Source organism: Pelodiscus sinensis, chromosome 9 (genome assembly GCF_049634645.1).
Source record: "Pelodiscus sinensis isolate JC-2024 chromosome 9, ASM4963464v1, whole genome shotgun sequence".
NCBI classification, from domain to species: Eukaryota; Metazoa; Chordata; order Testudines; family Trionychidae; genus Pelodiscus; species Pelodiscus sinensis.
The window spans coordinates 60,308,374-60,324,281 of NC_134719.1; the positions used below are offsets into that span (position 1 = coordinate 60,308,374).

Consider the following 15,908-nt stretch of genomic DNA (forward strand, 5'->3'; position numbering starts at 1 on the left):
AAAGCAAGCCTAGCTGTATTGACAGAGAGCGCCAAGGTGTGTCTAATCAAACTTGCTACTGAATTTTGGGAGCTGTAACCCCAATTTCCAGTGTTCTGAAGAACGGGCCTTGATTCTATTTGAGAAATTCACATTGTTGGGGTCAACAACATTGTGGTAACTACATGGTTGTATTTGCCGCCAGTAGGGGTGTGTCTAGATTACATCCCTCCTTCAACAGAGGGATGTAAATTAGATACTTCGAAATTGCAAATGAAGCCAGGATTTGAATTTCCCAAGCTTCGTTTGCATAATCATGTCATGGCGCTCTTTCGAAAAAGCACGATTTCGAAATTGAAACCGCAGTCTAGACCCGGTTCTTTAAATAATAGAAGCCTTTTTTGAAAGATCCTGTAAAAGGTTTCTATTTTTGAAAGAACCGTGTCTAGACTGCAGTTTCAATTTCAAAGTAGCGCTTTTTCGAAAGAGCGCCAGGGCGTGATTATGCAAATGAAGCACGGGAAATACAAATCCCGGTTTCATTTGCAATTTCATAGTGTCTAATTTACATCCCTCTGTTGAAAGAGGGATGTAGTCTAGACACACCTTAGGATTTCCAATACTGATGCTCTGCTGTGCAGGTTGTGTTAGGGATTAGCACTCTAACTACAGGCAGTCCCCGGGTTACATGGATCCGACTTACATCGGATCCCTACTTACAAACAGGGTGAAGCAACCCCGCACTAGCTGCTTCCCCCCAGCAGACCAGGGAGACACGGAGCGGCTTTTCTCAGCAGACACCTCAGCTTGAGAATAAAGGACTGAGGGAAGTGAGGTGTGGGAGAATAAAACTGAGCTCTGGAGAAATGTTTGGCTAGAGTTTCCCCTACAATATGTACCAGTTCCGACTTACATACAAATTCAACTTAAGAACAAACCTACAGTCCCTATCTTGTATGTAACCCGGGGACTGCCTGTACATCACACAACCCCTATGGAGATGCACTGCACTGGGATATTTGTGAAGTGCTTGCAGTGTTGTTAATTGCTAATGCAGACCAGGCCACAGTATTGTATTGTGAAACTTAACCCTCATTTCTGCCAGCTTGCAGGCACACGTACTCCAACTAACATCTTTTGCCAGGCACTTTTGAAAGAGTTGAGCTGAAACTACCAGCCTCTTTCTGAGGCAGTGCAGGGAATCCTACCTGTCATCAGCGTTGCGGAGAGATGGAAGACGGAAGCTCGTATTTCTGTCCAGCTTTGATTGGCTCTTTGTCCTCTTGATGGAGCCTTTCAGACGCTTGCTGAAGAAGCCCTAAAATGAAATGGCATAAGCAAGTGAAAAAAGGGAAACTGACGCACGTAATGACCAAACCAGTGCTGAACCTAAAGGCGGCAGTGAATTAACTCAGTCAGCGATCGCAGAACATTTGGCCCAGGGATCCTTTTACACCATGAACAGCAGGCTCAGTCACCATTTCACTATCAAGAAATATTCATGTAGGAGTAAATAGTGCACCTGTGTTACAGTTACACCTTAACGAAGTGACACTATGGCACAAAAGACTGCCACCAAGGACCACTGGATTAGGAATTACAATTTTAGATTGAGGGAGCTGAGTTCAATTTCCCTTTACACACCCTGCCCTGATGTTTTTAATTGTTGGTTGAATTCAAAACTAGTAGGCACCTCTTATCTGCTCACGAATGTCCAATGCACCCACCTCAGTTGCATCTAAGTCTCACTTTCTGGTTTAGATGTGGCTGAGATTTTTCAAAGCCTGACTAACTCACAAGATTCCGGCCCCACTGAATCCAAACAGAAATCCTGAGTCAACCTCCCACTTGAATCCAATCTTAAATCTAACTCAGATCTGAACAATGAGTCTTCAGTCAATCTCTAGTTTATAAACCAAAAGTGCTTCTGCCTGCAACAAAACTCAAACAGGAAGAACCCTGCTTAGATACAATAAAATTATTGCACAATAAGACAAGATGTTATAGCATGAAGAGTAGTAACTTGACATTTCCAAATTGTGACTGCATGGCATACATTACAAAGCCATCAGTTAAAATAGAGCGTGAAGGAGACAGGTGGGAGCCACACCTAAGTATTTTGTTAAGTGAAAATACGCTGTATTTTTTAGCTCATCTTATCTCATCCACTATCCTGTAAAGCACTAAGTACATGGCATGCATTTTAAGGCAAACCATGCCACATTATTTCCAAGGTGTGCCAACACATACACATTCCCAGCCCAATCGATGCAAATGTAGCAATCCTTAATCCAATAGGATTAAGCAACATTTTACTGGTTGAAACACCTCTTTCTCTTCTCGATTAAAGAGTTACACATAGAAGTTTCACTGCAGCTCGGCTTAGCCGTCTTGGGATGTATCAAATGCATCTAAGTTAAAATTGTATTACCTGATGGAAAAAAGTAGTGAGGTATGAGAAATCTGCCTAACTTCATCGCCAAAGTCAAGGGAGTTTTACAAGAGATGTCCAACACGGTTCCACTCTCGCTGGTGCTGAAAATTCACTTCTCCTCCCCTCTCTCCAATTTCTAACGCACATTGGTTGCCCTCTTGCCCCCTCCTCTCACTGCCTCTTGCAATGAAGGACTGAGGGCAGGGTCAGTTCATTTCCTAATGCAGAGGAGCGTTTCAGGCCAAGAGAGTTTGCCACTCAAACTCACAGGGTGTGTCTAGACTACAGGGATTTTTCGAAAAAAGTGGCCTTTTTTCTAAAAATCTTTACCTGCATCTAGACTGCTGCCACGTTCTTTGTATCAGAAAGTATCAGAGGGGTAGTCGTGTTAGTCTGGATCTGTAAAAGTGACAAGGAGTCCTGTGGCACCTTATAGACTAACAGATGTATTGGAGCATGCGCTTTTGTGGGCAAAGACCTACTTTGTCAGACGAAGTGGGTCTTTGCCCACAAAAGCTTATGCTTCGTCTGTTAGTCTATAAGATGCCACAGGACTCCTTGACGTTCTTTTGAAAGTAAATCGAAAGAACGTGTCAGTTTTTTCGACTGCGGAAAACCTCGTTTTATGAGGAAGAATGCCTTTTTTCAAAAGTGTGCAAACTGTGCTTTTTCGAAAGAGAGCGTCTAGACTGCCTGGGTACTCTCTTTCGAAAAAGCGGCTTGCTTTTTCGAAAGTACTGATTCTAGTCTAGACGGTCTTTTTCGAAAGAGGTTTTCTCGAAAGTATCTTTCAAAAAGGCCTCTTTCGAAAAAGGCGTGTAGTCTAGACGTAGCCGCAGAAAACTCCTCTCCCTCACCGCCCACTAGGGATGTTAAATATCAGTTAATTGAATAGTCGAGTAACCTCATGAATTCTTACCGGTTAGTCAACTATTCTATAGTCCCTGAGGGCGGGGCTGACAGCAGCGCGGGATGCCAGGTGGGAGTTAGTCTGTGAAGGGAGCCAGTTTAAAAAAAAAAAACAGCTCCTCTTGCAGAACAGCTGTTTGTTGCCCTGTGCTGCTGCCTCTTTATCAGAGGCAACAATGCGGGGGAAGGGGCAGCCCCTGTCCGGGGGAGATGGGGTGGTCTGAGCTCCCGGACCCATCGCAAACTCTGGGACTGAGCTGGGCTGCCTGCCCGCCCAGCTCCTTATTCACTTTAAACGCAGAGCCACAGAGGAGGTAGGTCCTGGACCCGGCATAAGCTAGAACTGAGCCTGGCTGCTGGCCAGCCTGCTAAAAAATTTACTGGGGCGGGGGAAGGGAAATGCGTGTAGTATACAGCATTAACTTATCGGTTAATCGGTTAACCGACAACACGATTACATCCCTACTACCCCCCAGTTCTTCCATTAGCACTTAGCTGGTCAATAGTCTCTCGCTCATTCAGCCTTCTTTGAGGGAACTATGAGGAAAGCAGCAGATTAACAATAGACTCTCCTCCTGCCTTTTTCTTCCAAAATTGGAATGAAGATTTTGAGAGCAGAAGGAGATTGCCTCATCCTTAATACAATACCACCCAAAACAGGCAACAACTTGCTCCAATGCAGCTGGCTGAGTGCCCCCAAAGCCTTGCACAGGCCCTTATTCAGTGAAATGATTGCTATGCTGGAAGTTTGTTTCTTGCATCTGCCACTGCATCTGAGGCTGGCTGGCCCCCAGATTAGGGGTGATCCTTACCAGGCAGCACCCCACAAAGTTGGTTAGTGGATACGGGACAGCTACTTAATATGCTCCTTGAGAAATCTTGGAGAAAAGGGGGAAGCTTTTTCCCTTCTCCGAAACTGGAAGAGGCAGACATGTTCAAAGTGAAGACACTGTGAAGCCGAACACTTCTGCTGTGCTGCGCCATGACCCACACACTGCCCCGCCCCCGTAGCAACAAACTAGACAGGCCTCCTGACCTGACAGGAGTCAGAACTAGGGATGTTAACTATGGGTTAATTGAATAATCGATTAACCTTATGAACTGGTTACTCAACTATTCTATAGTCCCCGGAGGTGGGGCCGGCAGTCAATGCGCTCCGGCCCCAGTCCTGAGGAGCCCCTTGCTACTCTGTGCTCAGGCGGGAGCTGGTCTGTTTGGGGAGCCGGTTTAAAAACCAGCTCCCCTCATGAACTCGCTGCCTGTTACCCCACACTGATATAGAGGTAGCAGTGCAGACTGGCAAGGGGCTCCTCAGGAGGGGGGCCTGAGCACATTGGAGCCCCTCTCGGGGGAGGGGGGGAGAGGGGGCGAGGCTGAGCTACCGGACCCAGCGTGAGCATATAGTCTATACAGCATTAACCTAGAAGCTTTTACTTATCGGTTAATCAACTACACTATTACATCCCTAGTCAGGATGGGGCCCCAAAACATTTTTAAAGTGAAGTGACTCTGTTCCCAGCAGAGATGGATCCCAACTGTTAACTCTGGTTAGTGTTTATAAACATTTTTAGCATCTCATCACACATTTAGAGGGAGAACAGACTTTTTTACTGAGCAAAATATACGTGTTAACTGGTCAAATACGGCTATCTAAATGTGGGTAATAAATGGCAATTTTCAGGATATCTAGATGTGTGAGTGCTGTCTGAAAAAAGAAAAGAAAATAAAAATAGAAAAATGCAAGCATACTGGGATTTTTTTCTTGAAAACACATTAAACTGTTTGCATCTTAAGTTGCTCTCTGTAATTTGCTATGGAATCACATAGGGCTGATGACAGGAGATGAATAAATTGGAAGCAGCAGGAAAAATTCACACATGCCAGAAATAGAGAGATGAGATTTTTGACCTTTATGTTTCTATGCTAAAAGAAATCCTTCGAAATGTGGAATGCAAAAATAAAGGGGAGAGGGTAGCCAGCATATATTTACAGCAAACGCTAAATCTTTTAAAACACAAATGCCACCAAAACAAATTTTTATTTTCCCTGAGTTCAACAGTATATTTAAAGAGACACTGTCCAGTCAAAATCATTTTTAGGGAAAAAAAAATCCCTTGTCAACACTCTCAGTAGTACCTTTGCAGGTACATTATTAGCAGAAAGACTAAAACTCTCTTTGACTATTTATGCTAGTTATATTTATAGCACTTACCCGAACACAGACAATTGAAAACAGGCAATTTTTGGTTCTCATTTCCTAGCATGAGGAAATGCCTGGGTTTCAAACACTGCAGGGGAATGTGCCTTTTAAAAAAACAGTTTAGGTTTCATGGGAACGTTTCCATTGGTGGTTGAAAAAAAACCCACGTCTTATTACCTCAACTGTAACAATACAAGCATGTCACTACTTTATTAACAACATACCAGGGTGTCTGCAAAGATGAATTAGATGCAAGCACTCTAAAGATGAACAGAACTATATAAATGCTGACATTTAAGGACTCAAACAGGAAAAGGATAACTGTGCAAGAGCTCTGCCCTCATCAGTCTCTCTAGACATTGCTTCAACACTTCAGATGAGTGTAGGTCTACACTACATTGGCTGGAGGTGCACAGCTCCATGACTGCAGCTGTGTCACTCCAGCATGGTTGCACAGACACTTCCTAAATGGACAGAAGGAAAATTTCCACGTAAGCAGGTAACCTTCTCTTTAGCATTCAGCAGCCAGACTGATAGAAGAATTCTTTCATCCATCTACTTGCAGCTAGGGTTGCTGGATGGTCTCCCAAAAAATACTGAACACACGGGCTAAAAATTTGTTGAGAAAGAGAAAAAAAAACCACCCACACCGAAGAGCTCTACTACAAAGAGCCACAAAGCTGGGAACAAGAGGGAAGCAGCAGAGCCTGCTCTGCAAGGCAGCTGCCTGCTACCCAAAGCAGAGAGAGGCAGACCCCGAGGCAACACAATGGCAGAACGGGGAGGTGGGGGGGGAACCATGGGTAGGAAGGTGACTCCCCCATAGCCAGGTCTTCAGGTGTCCCAGTGGGAAGAAGCAGAAATTCCACCCCAGTCAGTTTTGGCCGAGAGCCCATGGAAGGCGCCTAAACGCAACCACAAAGCACCTGTGGGCTTCTCTCCTGGACCACGGTGCCACTACGCCCTTGACCAGCGCTCGGGAACAGAGACGGGGCTTCTCCTCCTCTCCAAGGCGTCACTCCTCCTCAGATGCAATCAGCTGAGGGCTCCCAGCCTGGGACTCCCTCTGTTTGTGTGCAGAAGCCTGGCGGGGGTGGGGGGAATGGCTAGGACTCCCAGCTACTCCCCCCGCCCGGCTTCTGCACGCAACCACAGGCTCCTGGCTGGGAGGCGGGGCTGCGATCGGCGCTGAGAGGCTCTGGTTGCATGCAGAAGCCCCCGCCAGGCTTTTGCACTCTACCACAGGCTCCCAGTGACGATCTCGGCCCTGCCTCCCAGCCACACTCCCACCCCCGCCAGGCTTCCATCCAGCGCCCAGCTGGAAAAACAGAAAATACCAGACATTGCACATATCCTGTATTTTCTGAATTTTTTTTACTGGACAGAGGGTGCAAAAACCAGACTGTCCAGTAGAATACCGGACACCTAGCAACCCTACTTGTAGCTACGACGGGGATTAGGTCAATCTATGTCATGCTGGGCACAACATTTTTCACAGCCCCGAGTGATGTAGCTCGTTTGATCTACATTTTAGGTGTAAACCAGGGCTTAGAAGTGGTGAATCAAGTGGAACGTCACAAATTCAGTTTTCAGTGGCAAACGAAAGACATGTAGTGATAGCTGTAAAACACAACAACGCATCACTTATAGCAGCATCAGTGGAGTACTGCAAAATAGGACACTGGCTCTCCTGTATCTCAGTATACCAGGGGACAAGCCCAAGGGGAGCAGGATCTGAATGCCCAAACAACCAACTTCACAGACAAAATGGTATGAACAAAAATTCTTTACTACGCGCTACCAGAGCCGTCCTATGGAGGCTCTATATTAAGGTTAGGCTACAGCAGTGGTCCCCAACCTCTTGGGGCTGCCGGGCCGGGTGGGGGTGGGGGCCGAGCATGTGTCGGGCGTCCAGGGCTTGGGGCGCAAAAATGGCTTGGGCCGGCCCTGGTCACTTGGCTCGGGTTGGCCCTGGTCACTAGGCGGGCACACAAATGCCCCAGCGGGCGCCATGGCACCTGTGAGCACTACGTTGGGGACCACTGGGTTACAGGATTCAGGGCAGCCTAAGGGATTACCTGGGGGGGGAGAGGGTCTGGCGTGGGTTGGCAGCAGGGATCGGGGCCTCCTGCACTCACTGTGGCAGTGGGAACTGTGGGAAACAGAGTGACCCAGGCAGCCTACTCCACTCCGCACCACCTCCCAGCCAGGTTGCTCTGCTTCACCGCAGTGATGGAGGGCGGGTTGCCCCAGGGACAGCCCTGCACATTACAGACATACACGGTTTTCACGTCAGGGAGAAGAGTTTGTGCATAACAAATAATCCTTCTCTTAGCAACTTCCACAGCAGCCAACAAGCTGCGTGTAATAGTAATGTGAGTTATCCACTAAAGCACATTGTCGGCACAGATGTAGAAGCAGGGAAGTCAGGGTGGAAAGGGTGTCCGGGAGACTCAACACACAACATTTTTGGACGTAAAAGAGACTCACCACATTTGGATGTAAAATTATAATCTCTTTAAGACCGGGATGCTGCCTCTGACATGCCGGGAAAGTGCCAAATTAATTCCTGGTGTTGTAGTAGCAGCAGCAGCACATTATCACTAGCCATAACAATCACAACAGCAGCACACAGGAAACTGGTGATTAGGCGTGACTGTTGGGCTCTTCCCACCGCAGGCTCAGAGGTTTACAAATTGGATGAATTATGGGATCAGCGATAGAAGTAGTTATTGCTGCCCCCCTAGAAATGCTTCCTAGCTGCCACTAAATGGACTGAAAAGCAGAACTTTTTTTTTTTTCCAAATGAGGCTATTGAGAAAGCTTAGAAACCAAGGTGAAGAGTTCTGTTATATGCTAAAAATCTATTGAAGAGTGTCGAGGGGCAGGACTCCTCAACAGTCGGGATGCCCAAAGTCGGGGTCAATGTCCCCTTTTCGCAGGGCAAATATAGCCATATGGGTCTAGTCCCAAAGTACAGTTCCCTCTAACCAGGTTAAATACGGCCCTGTAGGCCTAGTCCCAAACACAATCCCCCTCTATCAGGGTAAATACGGCCATGAAGTACCGTGCCCGCTAACCAGGGTAAATACGGCCCTGCAGGCTTAGTCCCAAACATTCCTCTCTCTCGGAGTTACTCTGGCCTAGAAGCCTAGTCCACTGGTAGGTCTCCCCAAGTTGTTAGGGAGCAGAGTACTCGGGGGTGAGGAGCTCGGGGGACCCAGGCCCTCCCACTGTACCAGGTCCCAGCCCCACTGTTGGCAGTGGAGGATTTCACTGCTTGCTCAGTGGGGATTCTGGCCGAAGTGCACTGAGCTCCCGGAGGACAATCCTCCGTCCTGGGCCAGTTCCTACCATTCCCGGCACTGCTCAGCTCTTGGGGCATCGCTCAGCATGTCTGACCCTCGTGGATGGCCTCCCTGGGCGGGGCTGTCGCTGGAGCTGTGGCTGAAGTGGCTGCTGCCGGGGTCGCTGTTCTAGGGGGTGACTGCTGCCGGGGTTGCTGTTGCAGCTGCTGCTCGGGTCACTGCTCCAGGGGCAGCTCTATGGCGGCGGCTGCAGGGGCGGTTCAGGAGCTCTGGCCTGAGCTCCTTCCCCTCTGGCAGTCCCCCCGACTGAGCTGCTCCGCTGCTTCTTATACTGCTCTAGCACTTGGAAAATGCCAAGTCTGGGAAAAGGGGCAGGACTTCCTCCGCCCACAGAGTCTTAGCCCCGCCCCCTCTTCAGTGCAGGGTCCGCTCTCCCCGTCACATAGACACAGAAAACGAAGGGTAGGAGAAATCTGCCAGTTCTCAAAGTGGCAGGAAGTTAATAGTGGAGGGTTCTCCAGGAATGTGTACCCTGTATAGTAAGGCTCACTTTTCCTCATAGAACATAGAACTTTTCCTTATTGAGATGTTTTCTGACAAGTTATTTAGGTTACTAACATATTAGAAAACTATGAGAGATTCTAGGAGTCCTAATAAAAGCTAACCTATCAGGCAACAGAAAGATAGATCAGCCCCACCATCTGTTACATTACTGGGCAAAAAACAAATTATGACAGATTACAAATGAGATTTAAACTTATCCAGAAAAAGATCGGGCAGTAGAAATCATCCGAGGACACCTCAGTGAAGATACCTAGAAAATCTTTTATTTTATTTTGAATGTGCTGGGAAAAGATAAAATGTAATAAAGAAAATATAAAATGGTCTTATATAAATGCATCAGGACTTCCTCTCTCTAAATAAGGCATTCTAGTCTGGTTATATCAACTCAATAACAGACAATGCCAGGGGGGAAAAAGAGCCAAAATAAGTAAAACAAATTTGATTAGAGGCAGAGAGTTAAAGGATTTACTTATATAGCTTGATTAGAAAGACTAAGATTATTTGGTTTAGAAATAAAAATCAAATGGGATTAGAGATACACAAAAACATGAATAAAAGCTAATTGTGCTCCCCCTATTCTTTCTGTTGCATAACACAAAACAAGGGATAAATCTGAAATCTGAGAGGCATCAAATTTAAAAATGCGAAACAGGAGATTTTTTTTCACGCTTTCTATAATCAGCTTGAAAATTTATTGCCACAAGATATTAGAGACACAAATGTTTCAGCAAGATTAAAAAAGGATTACACTTTCATGTAAGTAGGAATAACGTTTGCAGTTACATCAGACAGGTTTAAAAATAACAAGACACGGAGAAATCCTCATGCTTCAAGGTGCAAGGTGACTCAGGAAGGAATTTCTCTCCAGTCACATAGCACTGCGCACTTGACCAGGTGCATTATTTGAACCTTCCTCTGAATTATTTGGTATTGGCCACTATCAAAGGAAAGAATGAGAATAAAATGGAGAAAGCATTTGTTTTGGTTTGTCAATTTGTATGAGTAAAGTGTAATTGAGCATAGAAAGGAACATGTCCAAAGAACACAACAGTACATGCGTAAGAGCATTACGTTTCATAAAAGCAATTTGCTGGAAATTAAAGGATATTGAGCATGGCACAGAGGAAGGTTGTATTAAAATGTGAGTGTGGAGAAAGACTAGAGAATGATAAACTATCATAATCAAGGTTCAGCAGTTCAGTTATCTTGCAAAATTTAAAACATGCAGAATAAGGGGCAGTAGGGTTGCCAAGAATCCAGTTTTCAACCAACCTCTGCCGCCCCCCCACCCGTTAAAAAGGGACCCTGGTGGCTCTGGTTAGCACCAACAATCAGGCTGTTAAAAGTTTGGTCAGAGGCCGCTAAAGCAGGCTCCCTACCTACCATGGATCTGTGTGATTCCTAGAAGCAGCTGCCAGGTCCCTGCAGTCTAGGCGTGTAAACAATTAGTTGACTATTCAATAAGCAAAAACTTATTGGATAGTCGACAAGTCCCTCGACTAGTTGCTTCCCTCACCCCTTGCTGCCTCTGTCAGATGCAGCAAGGGATGCGGGAACAGGAGCTGGTACTGGGGGGACAGGGGAGTAGTGGGGATCAGGTGTGAGCTGGGAATCAGCTGATTACTGGCTCATGCCCAGTCCCAGAAGCTGCACCTCTGCTTTTTAAATGTATTAAGAGCAGATGGCTCTTAATACATTTAAAAGGCTAAAGCACAGCAGGAGGGACCCAGCGCGAGCCGGGACAGCTGATTCCCAGCTCACGCAGGGTTTCCCTGCTGCACACCAGCCTTTTAAATACATTTAAAGTTAACCCTGCTGCAGCTCTGCCGTTTAAATTTGAGCTTCAGGAGCTAACCCCACTGTCGCTCCCCGCTTATCGACTAATTGATGGAAAATCCACTGACTAGTCGATTAGTTGATTAAACTAAATTTAACATCCCTACTGCAGTCCCCACCCCAAGTACTGGCTTTGCAACTCCCATTGGCCAGGAACTGCAACCAGAAGCTGTGGGAATAGCACCTGCAGGCGCGAGGGCAGTGCAGATGGAACCTCTCTGGTCACCCATGTGCCTAGGGCTGCAGGGAACTAGCAGCTGCTTCCTGGGAGCCTCAGTAAATTCCACCAGGACCCCATACCTTCAACCCCGAATTGTCCCCTGGACCCAAACTCCATCCCACAGTCTGCGCCCCAATCCCTGCCCCAGCCCTGAGTCCCCTCCTGCAACTCAAATCCCACCCCAGAGCGCACACACCCAGTCAGAGCCCTCACACACATCCCATACTCCAACCGTCTGCCCCAGCCCTAAGCCTCTTCCTGCCCCCCAACTAGCGTAAAAGTTTAACAAGGTAACCTTGTAACTGCTAAAAATCCTAGTGGTTACACAGTTACACACTGCGGGATCTGCAGTATGACGCTTAGAGAGTGTTATACTGCAGAGCCCAAAATGAAGCCTTCTGCCAGCGGGACCACCAGCCTGGAGGCCCCTCCTACATCCCAAACCTCTCATCCCTGATCCCATCCCAGAACTTACACTCACAGGAGGAGCCCTCAAACCCCTCCTACACCTCAACCTACTGCCCCAGCCCAGTGAAAGTAAGCGAGAGTAGGGGAGAGAGCGGGGATGGAGTGAGGGGGGGTGAGGCCTCAGGGTAGGGATGTTTGGTTTTGTGCAGTAGAAAGGTAGCAACCCTAATGGGGGCAGCCTCTGCAACTTTAACATGGCAAGCTCAAAAAGAGTGAGAACTGAAGTCTTCAGTGGACTAGAAATGCGAAGGGTCCAAAACAAGGCTGGAGTCACACTTCAGGTTTGTGAAGGAAGACAAGGAAAGCAAAAGTCCAGAATGAGTTAGTGCTATCCGAAGAGGCAAAGGGGGAACTGGAAGGGCTTTTATACATTGACTAAGGAGGAAAAGTCCTGTTAAGAAGCTAGGTCCATTAATAAACATGAAAATAAACACCTATGAGGAAAAATGTAAAACCTTGTTTTTAACAAGACAGATAGAGAGGTATGAGAAATTAGGCAATAACAAGAAGTTTGCAAATAAAATACAAACTATTAAAAAAAACACAACAGTAGGACAACATGGTGTGTGTTCCAGAATCCTAAAGAAAGTAAGTTAGAAAATCAATGAATGATTGAAGAAAAGTCCTTGAGAAACAAGCAGTAATGCCAGTGAGGACAGAGAAATGAACTTAAGGATCTGCAAGGGCTATAAATAGAGACCACCACCTACAGATCTGGGCAAGGTAATACTCAAAATATGCTAGTGAATTGGAGGAAATCAGAGAGGAGCAAGAAAAATGAAATAAAAAAGCAGCTGGAAAGCCTGATTTAGAGAGGACACATTAAAAACAACATGGTATTGTATTAAAATGCAGGACAATGTAGCACTTTAAAGACTAACAAGATGGTTTATTAGATGATGAGCTTTTGTGGGCCAGACAAAGTGGGAAAGCTCATCATCTAATAAACCATCTTGTTAGTCTTTAAAGTGATACATTGTCCTGCATTTTGCTTCAGCTACACCAGACTAACACGGCTACATTTCTATCACTATGGTATTGTATTGCTCGGCGCAACTCTGCCCTAACAGTAGGGGATACAGTAACTGACGATATCAATACTTGCTTGGACAATGTGAAACCAAAGAGAGAGTGGAATGTTAACAAGTGGCCTACAGGGATAATTAAACAAAGAATTTTGGGCTAAATACAAGGAAAAATTTCCTGTTCAGATCCCTTAGTATTTCTGCTACCTTGGCACAGTATCTCTTGACCCAGCCCTGGAGAACTGACTGTAAAGAGCTAATCTTTATTGCAGGGGGATACAGATCTCTAATGCCTGTGAGTCTATAAATAACAGCAAACCAGAATGAAGAGAAAGGTGAAAACGCCATGAGGCTCTTGGAAGTAGCTCGTAAGTCCTTCCCACTATACAAAACACTTGGGGAAATGGGTGAAAGCTCAAAACCCCAAACATTCTATCAATATCAAGAGTAAATTTAAAGAATGGGTGTTATGGTGAGAAAGCAGAACAAAAAGCAAGCGAAGATTCAAATATGGAGGAAGAAGTTCAAGTTCAGTCCGATGATTTTTTATTAAGAATATTGGGGCACAGGGGAATCTTGTGCTGCCTTGATACACTAACATTAGGTCAACAACTCCAACTCCAACTCCTGCATTGGCACTAATGCAGAATTAATAATGTGTACTCAGAATGGTCACCAACCAGTCGATCGGGATCTACTGATAGATCTTGGAACCTCTGACAGGTGATCCTGACTGGTTTGGCCAAGAGGCTATCAAGTGCCAGCGCTTCAGCTGCCCCTCCCCCTGGTAGCCTCCTGCCCTTTGCCTTGGAGCCTCCTGCTTTCTGTGCAGGGCAGGGCAGGGAAAGGAGAGAAGGAATGCTGATGTCAAGGTGCCCCCTCCCACTCTGTATCTTTTCTCCACAAAGTAGAGAGGGGGCACAAGGACTTGGGATGGAGTTTGCTAGTTGTTTTAGGGCATGGTATAGGGCCAGGGCAGGGATGAACCTGACTTAACCCCACTGCACCATCACCCAGGAGCCACCTGAGATAAGCAGTGCAGCTGGAGCCCACATCCCGAACTTCTACCCCAGTCATGAACCCTCTCCTCCACACCAAGCCCTGTCCCAACTCTGATCACTCCTGCATCCAAACGCCATCCCAGAGCCTGCACCTAGAACCCCTCCTACATCCCAACTGCCTGCCCCAGGAGCAGCTCAGAGCCCCTCTCATACTCTAGATCCCTTAATCCAAGACCAGAGCCTGCACGCCAAACCTCTGCTCCAGCCTGATGAAAGTGAGTGAGGAGGGGCAAGAGAGGGAGGATAGAGTGAGCAGGGGCAGGATTTCCTGCTTTAAAAAAAAGTGATCTCCTGCTTTAAAAGATCGAGACCACTCTCTTAGGATAACATGGCCAAACACGAGCAAAGACTTGTTCCAGCCTTGCAACCTGACTGTAATGGAGCAATGCTCCTGAGACAATCAGTGGTCTCGTAATGGCACAAGATATGAATCTGAGTAGCAGTCAGATCTCATCACGCTTTGACCTTCGGTTAGGCTGGCTGCAGTGTCTTTTGTTCAATTTAGCAGGACTCTTATAAAGTGCACTGTTCCTGTCTATCCAATTATATTCTGAACCAGAGACAAACCAAAGAAGCCAATCCCATCACTATTCATACAGGGTTCCCACGTAGATCATTTCATTTATTTCAGAGGCTGTACCCTGCCCTGCTGAGCTCATATTTGTGTGTGCCATCAAGTCTGTTTTTCCTCTATTTTCCCCCCCAAAGTGCCCACGTATGTTACTGAGTCATATAATATCTGTACTGATTTTAATAAATCAACAAAACTAGCCAAAACCAGCGAGGTGTTGGTGAAGGACCCGGTTTTTGCAATGGGTTACTAACACCTTTGTCCTGTCACTTCTGGGGGTTCAATATTTTGGTGTTCTCATCTTCTCGCCTACTCCCCAGTTCAAATGGAATAGCAAGGAAGGGATGGTGGTGTTGTCAGAGGGATACAATGGCTCAGTAATGAAACAGCAGATGTGGTTCTGGAAGACTGACTTGCACTGACAAAACACAGTGCATACGTAGGAGAGGAAAGCTGGTATGTTGCCTACGCATCTACCACCACGCCGGGTGGTGGATCAGTTCTATCAGCCTTTCTAACTGCTTAGCACAAATGTTCAGTGGGTTTATTTAAAGCTGCATTTTTTTCCAACATTTTGTGCCTCGCTCCCCCCCCAAAAAAATTGTTTGGCAATTGTGGAGTGAGCAGTAACACTTCTGAGTCCAGGGGGAAACCCAAGTAACCTAACACTAACATATTTGGGGGAACGGGAAGGAAGAAAAGACCAAACACTAACAGTTCTTATCTCTAAACGCAAGCTTTTGCTTATCCCTTCTGTAGTGCCCTGCCAATATCAGCAGAATCCAACTTCACTCCCTCTTATGGGAGATAAACAAGACAACCACATTCCATATACTCAAGTCAGCATGGGCTGACTGATATGGGGAAACCAAAGAATGCGTATGCATTATTACTGAGATTACCCAACAGTAAGTTTTCATGGAAGAACATGATTTCAAATGCATATATAGGAGGCAGAGAAACTGCATTTCCTGAAGTTTACATGCCAACCCTTTAAATAAAACCATTCCCAACGACCACTGGTGAAGCGATTATTTAAAAAACAACAACAAACTTTTCTTGGAAAGAATGTTCACTTACACTGCATCATGCATTTGTAAATCAAAACTCCAAACTCTGGACAAAGGCCCATTAACGGTCATATGAAGTCGATGCTTTTTTCTGTTTGCTTACCACCGTTTGGAGTTTAAAAGGAAAAGCCACATAGAATGTACCGGAAATCAATGTTCTATCACGAGTAAGAGTTTGAAATAGCTTACCTGAGAGAACAGAAGCTTGGCAAACTGTAAATGTAATTTATTTTCAAAATCTTGGAATAACTCTACCTGCCCTG

General features: G+C 46.1%; 1 protein-coding gene across 14 annotated transcripts in view; it reads right to left on the reverse strand.

Moving 5' to 3' along the window:
* Nucleotides 1-15,908, reverse strand: part of RASAL2 (RAS protein activator like 2) — a 246,919-nt gene that overhangs the window by 52,652 nt on the left and 178,359 nt on the right. For all 14 annotated transcript variants that reach the window (XM_075936872.1, XM_075936874.1, XM_075936873.1 and 11 more), the window contains one exon: nt 1,188-1,297. In XM_075936872.1, coding sequence (XP_075792987.1) covers nt 1,188-1,297 — 110 coding nt within the window. The remainder of the gene's footprint in view (nt 1-1,187; nt 1,298-15,908) is intronic.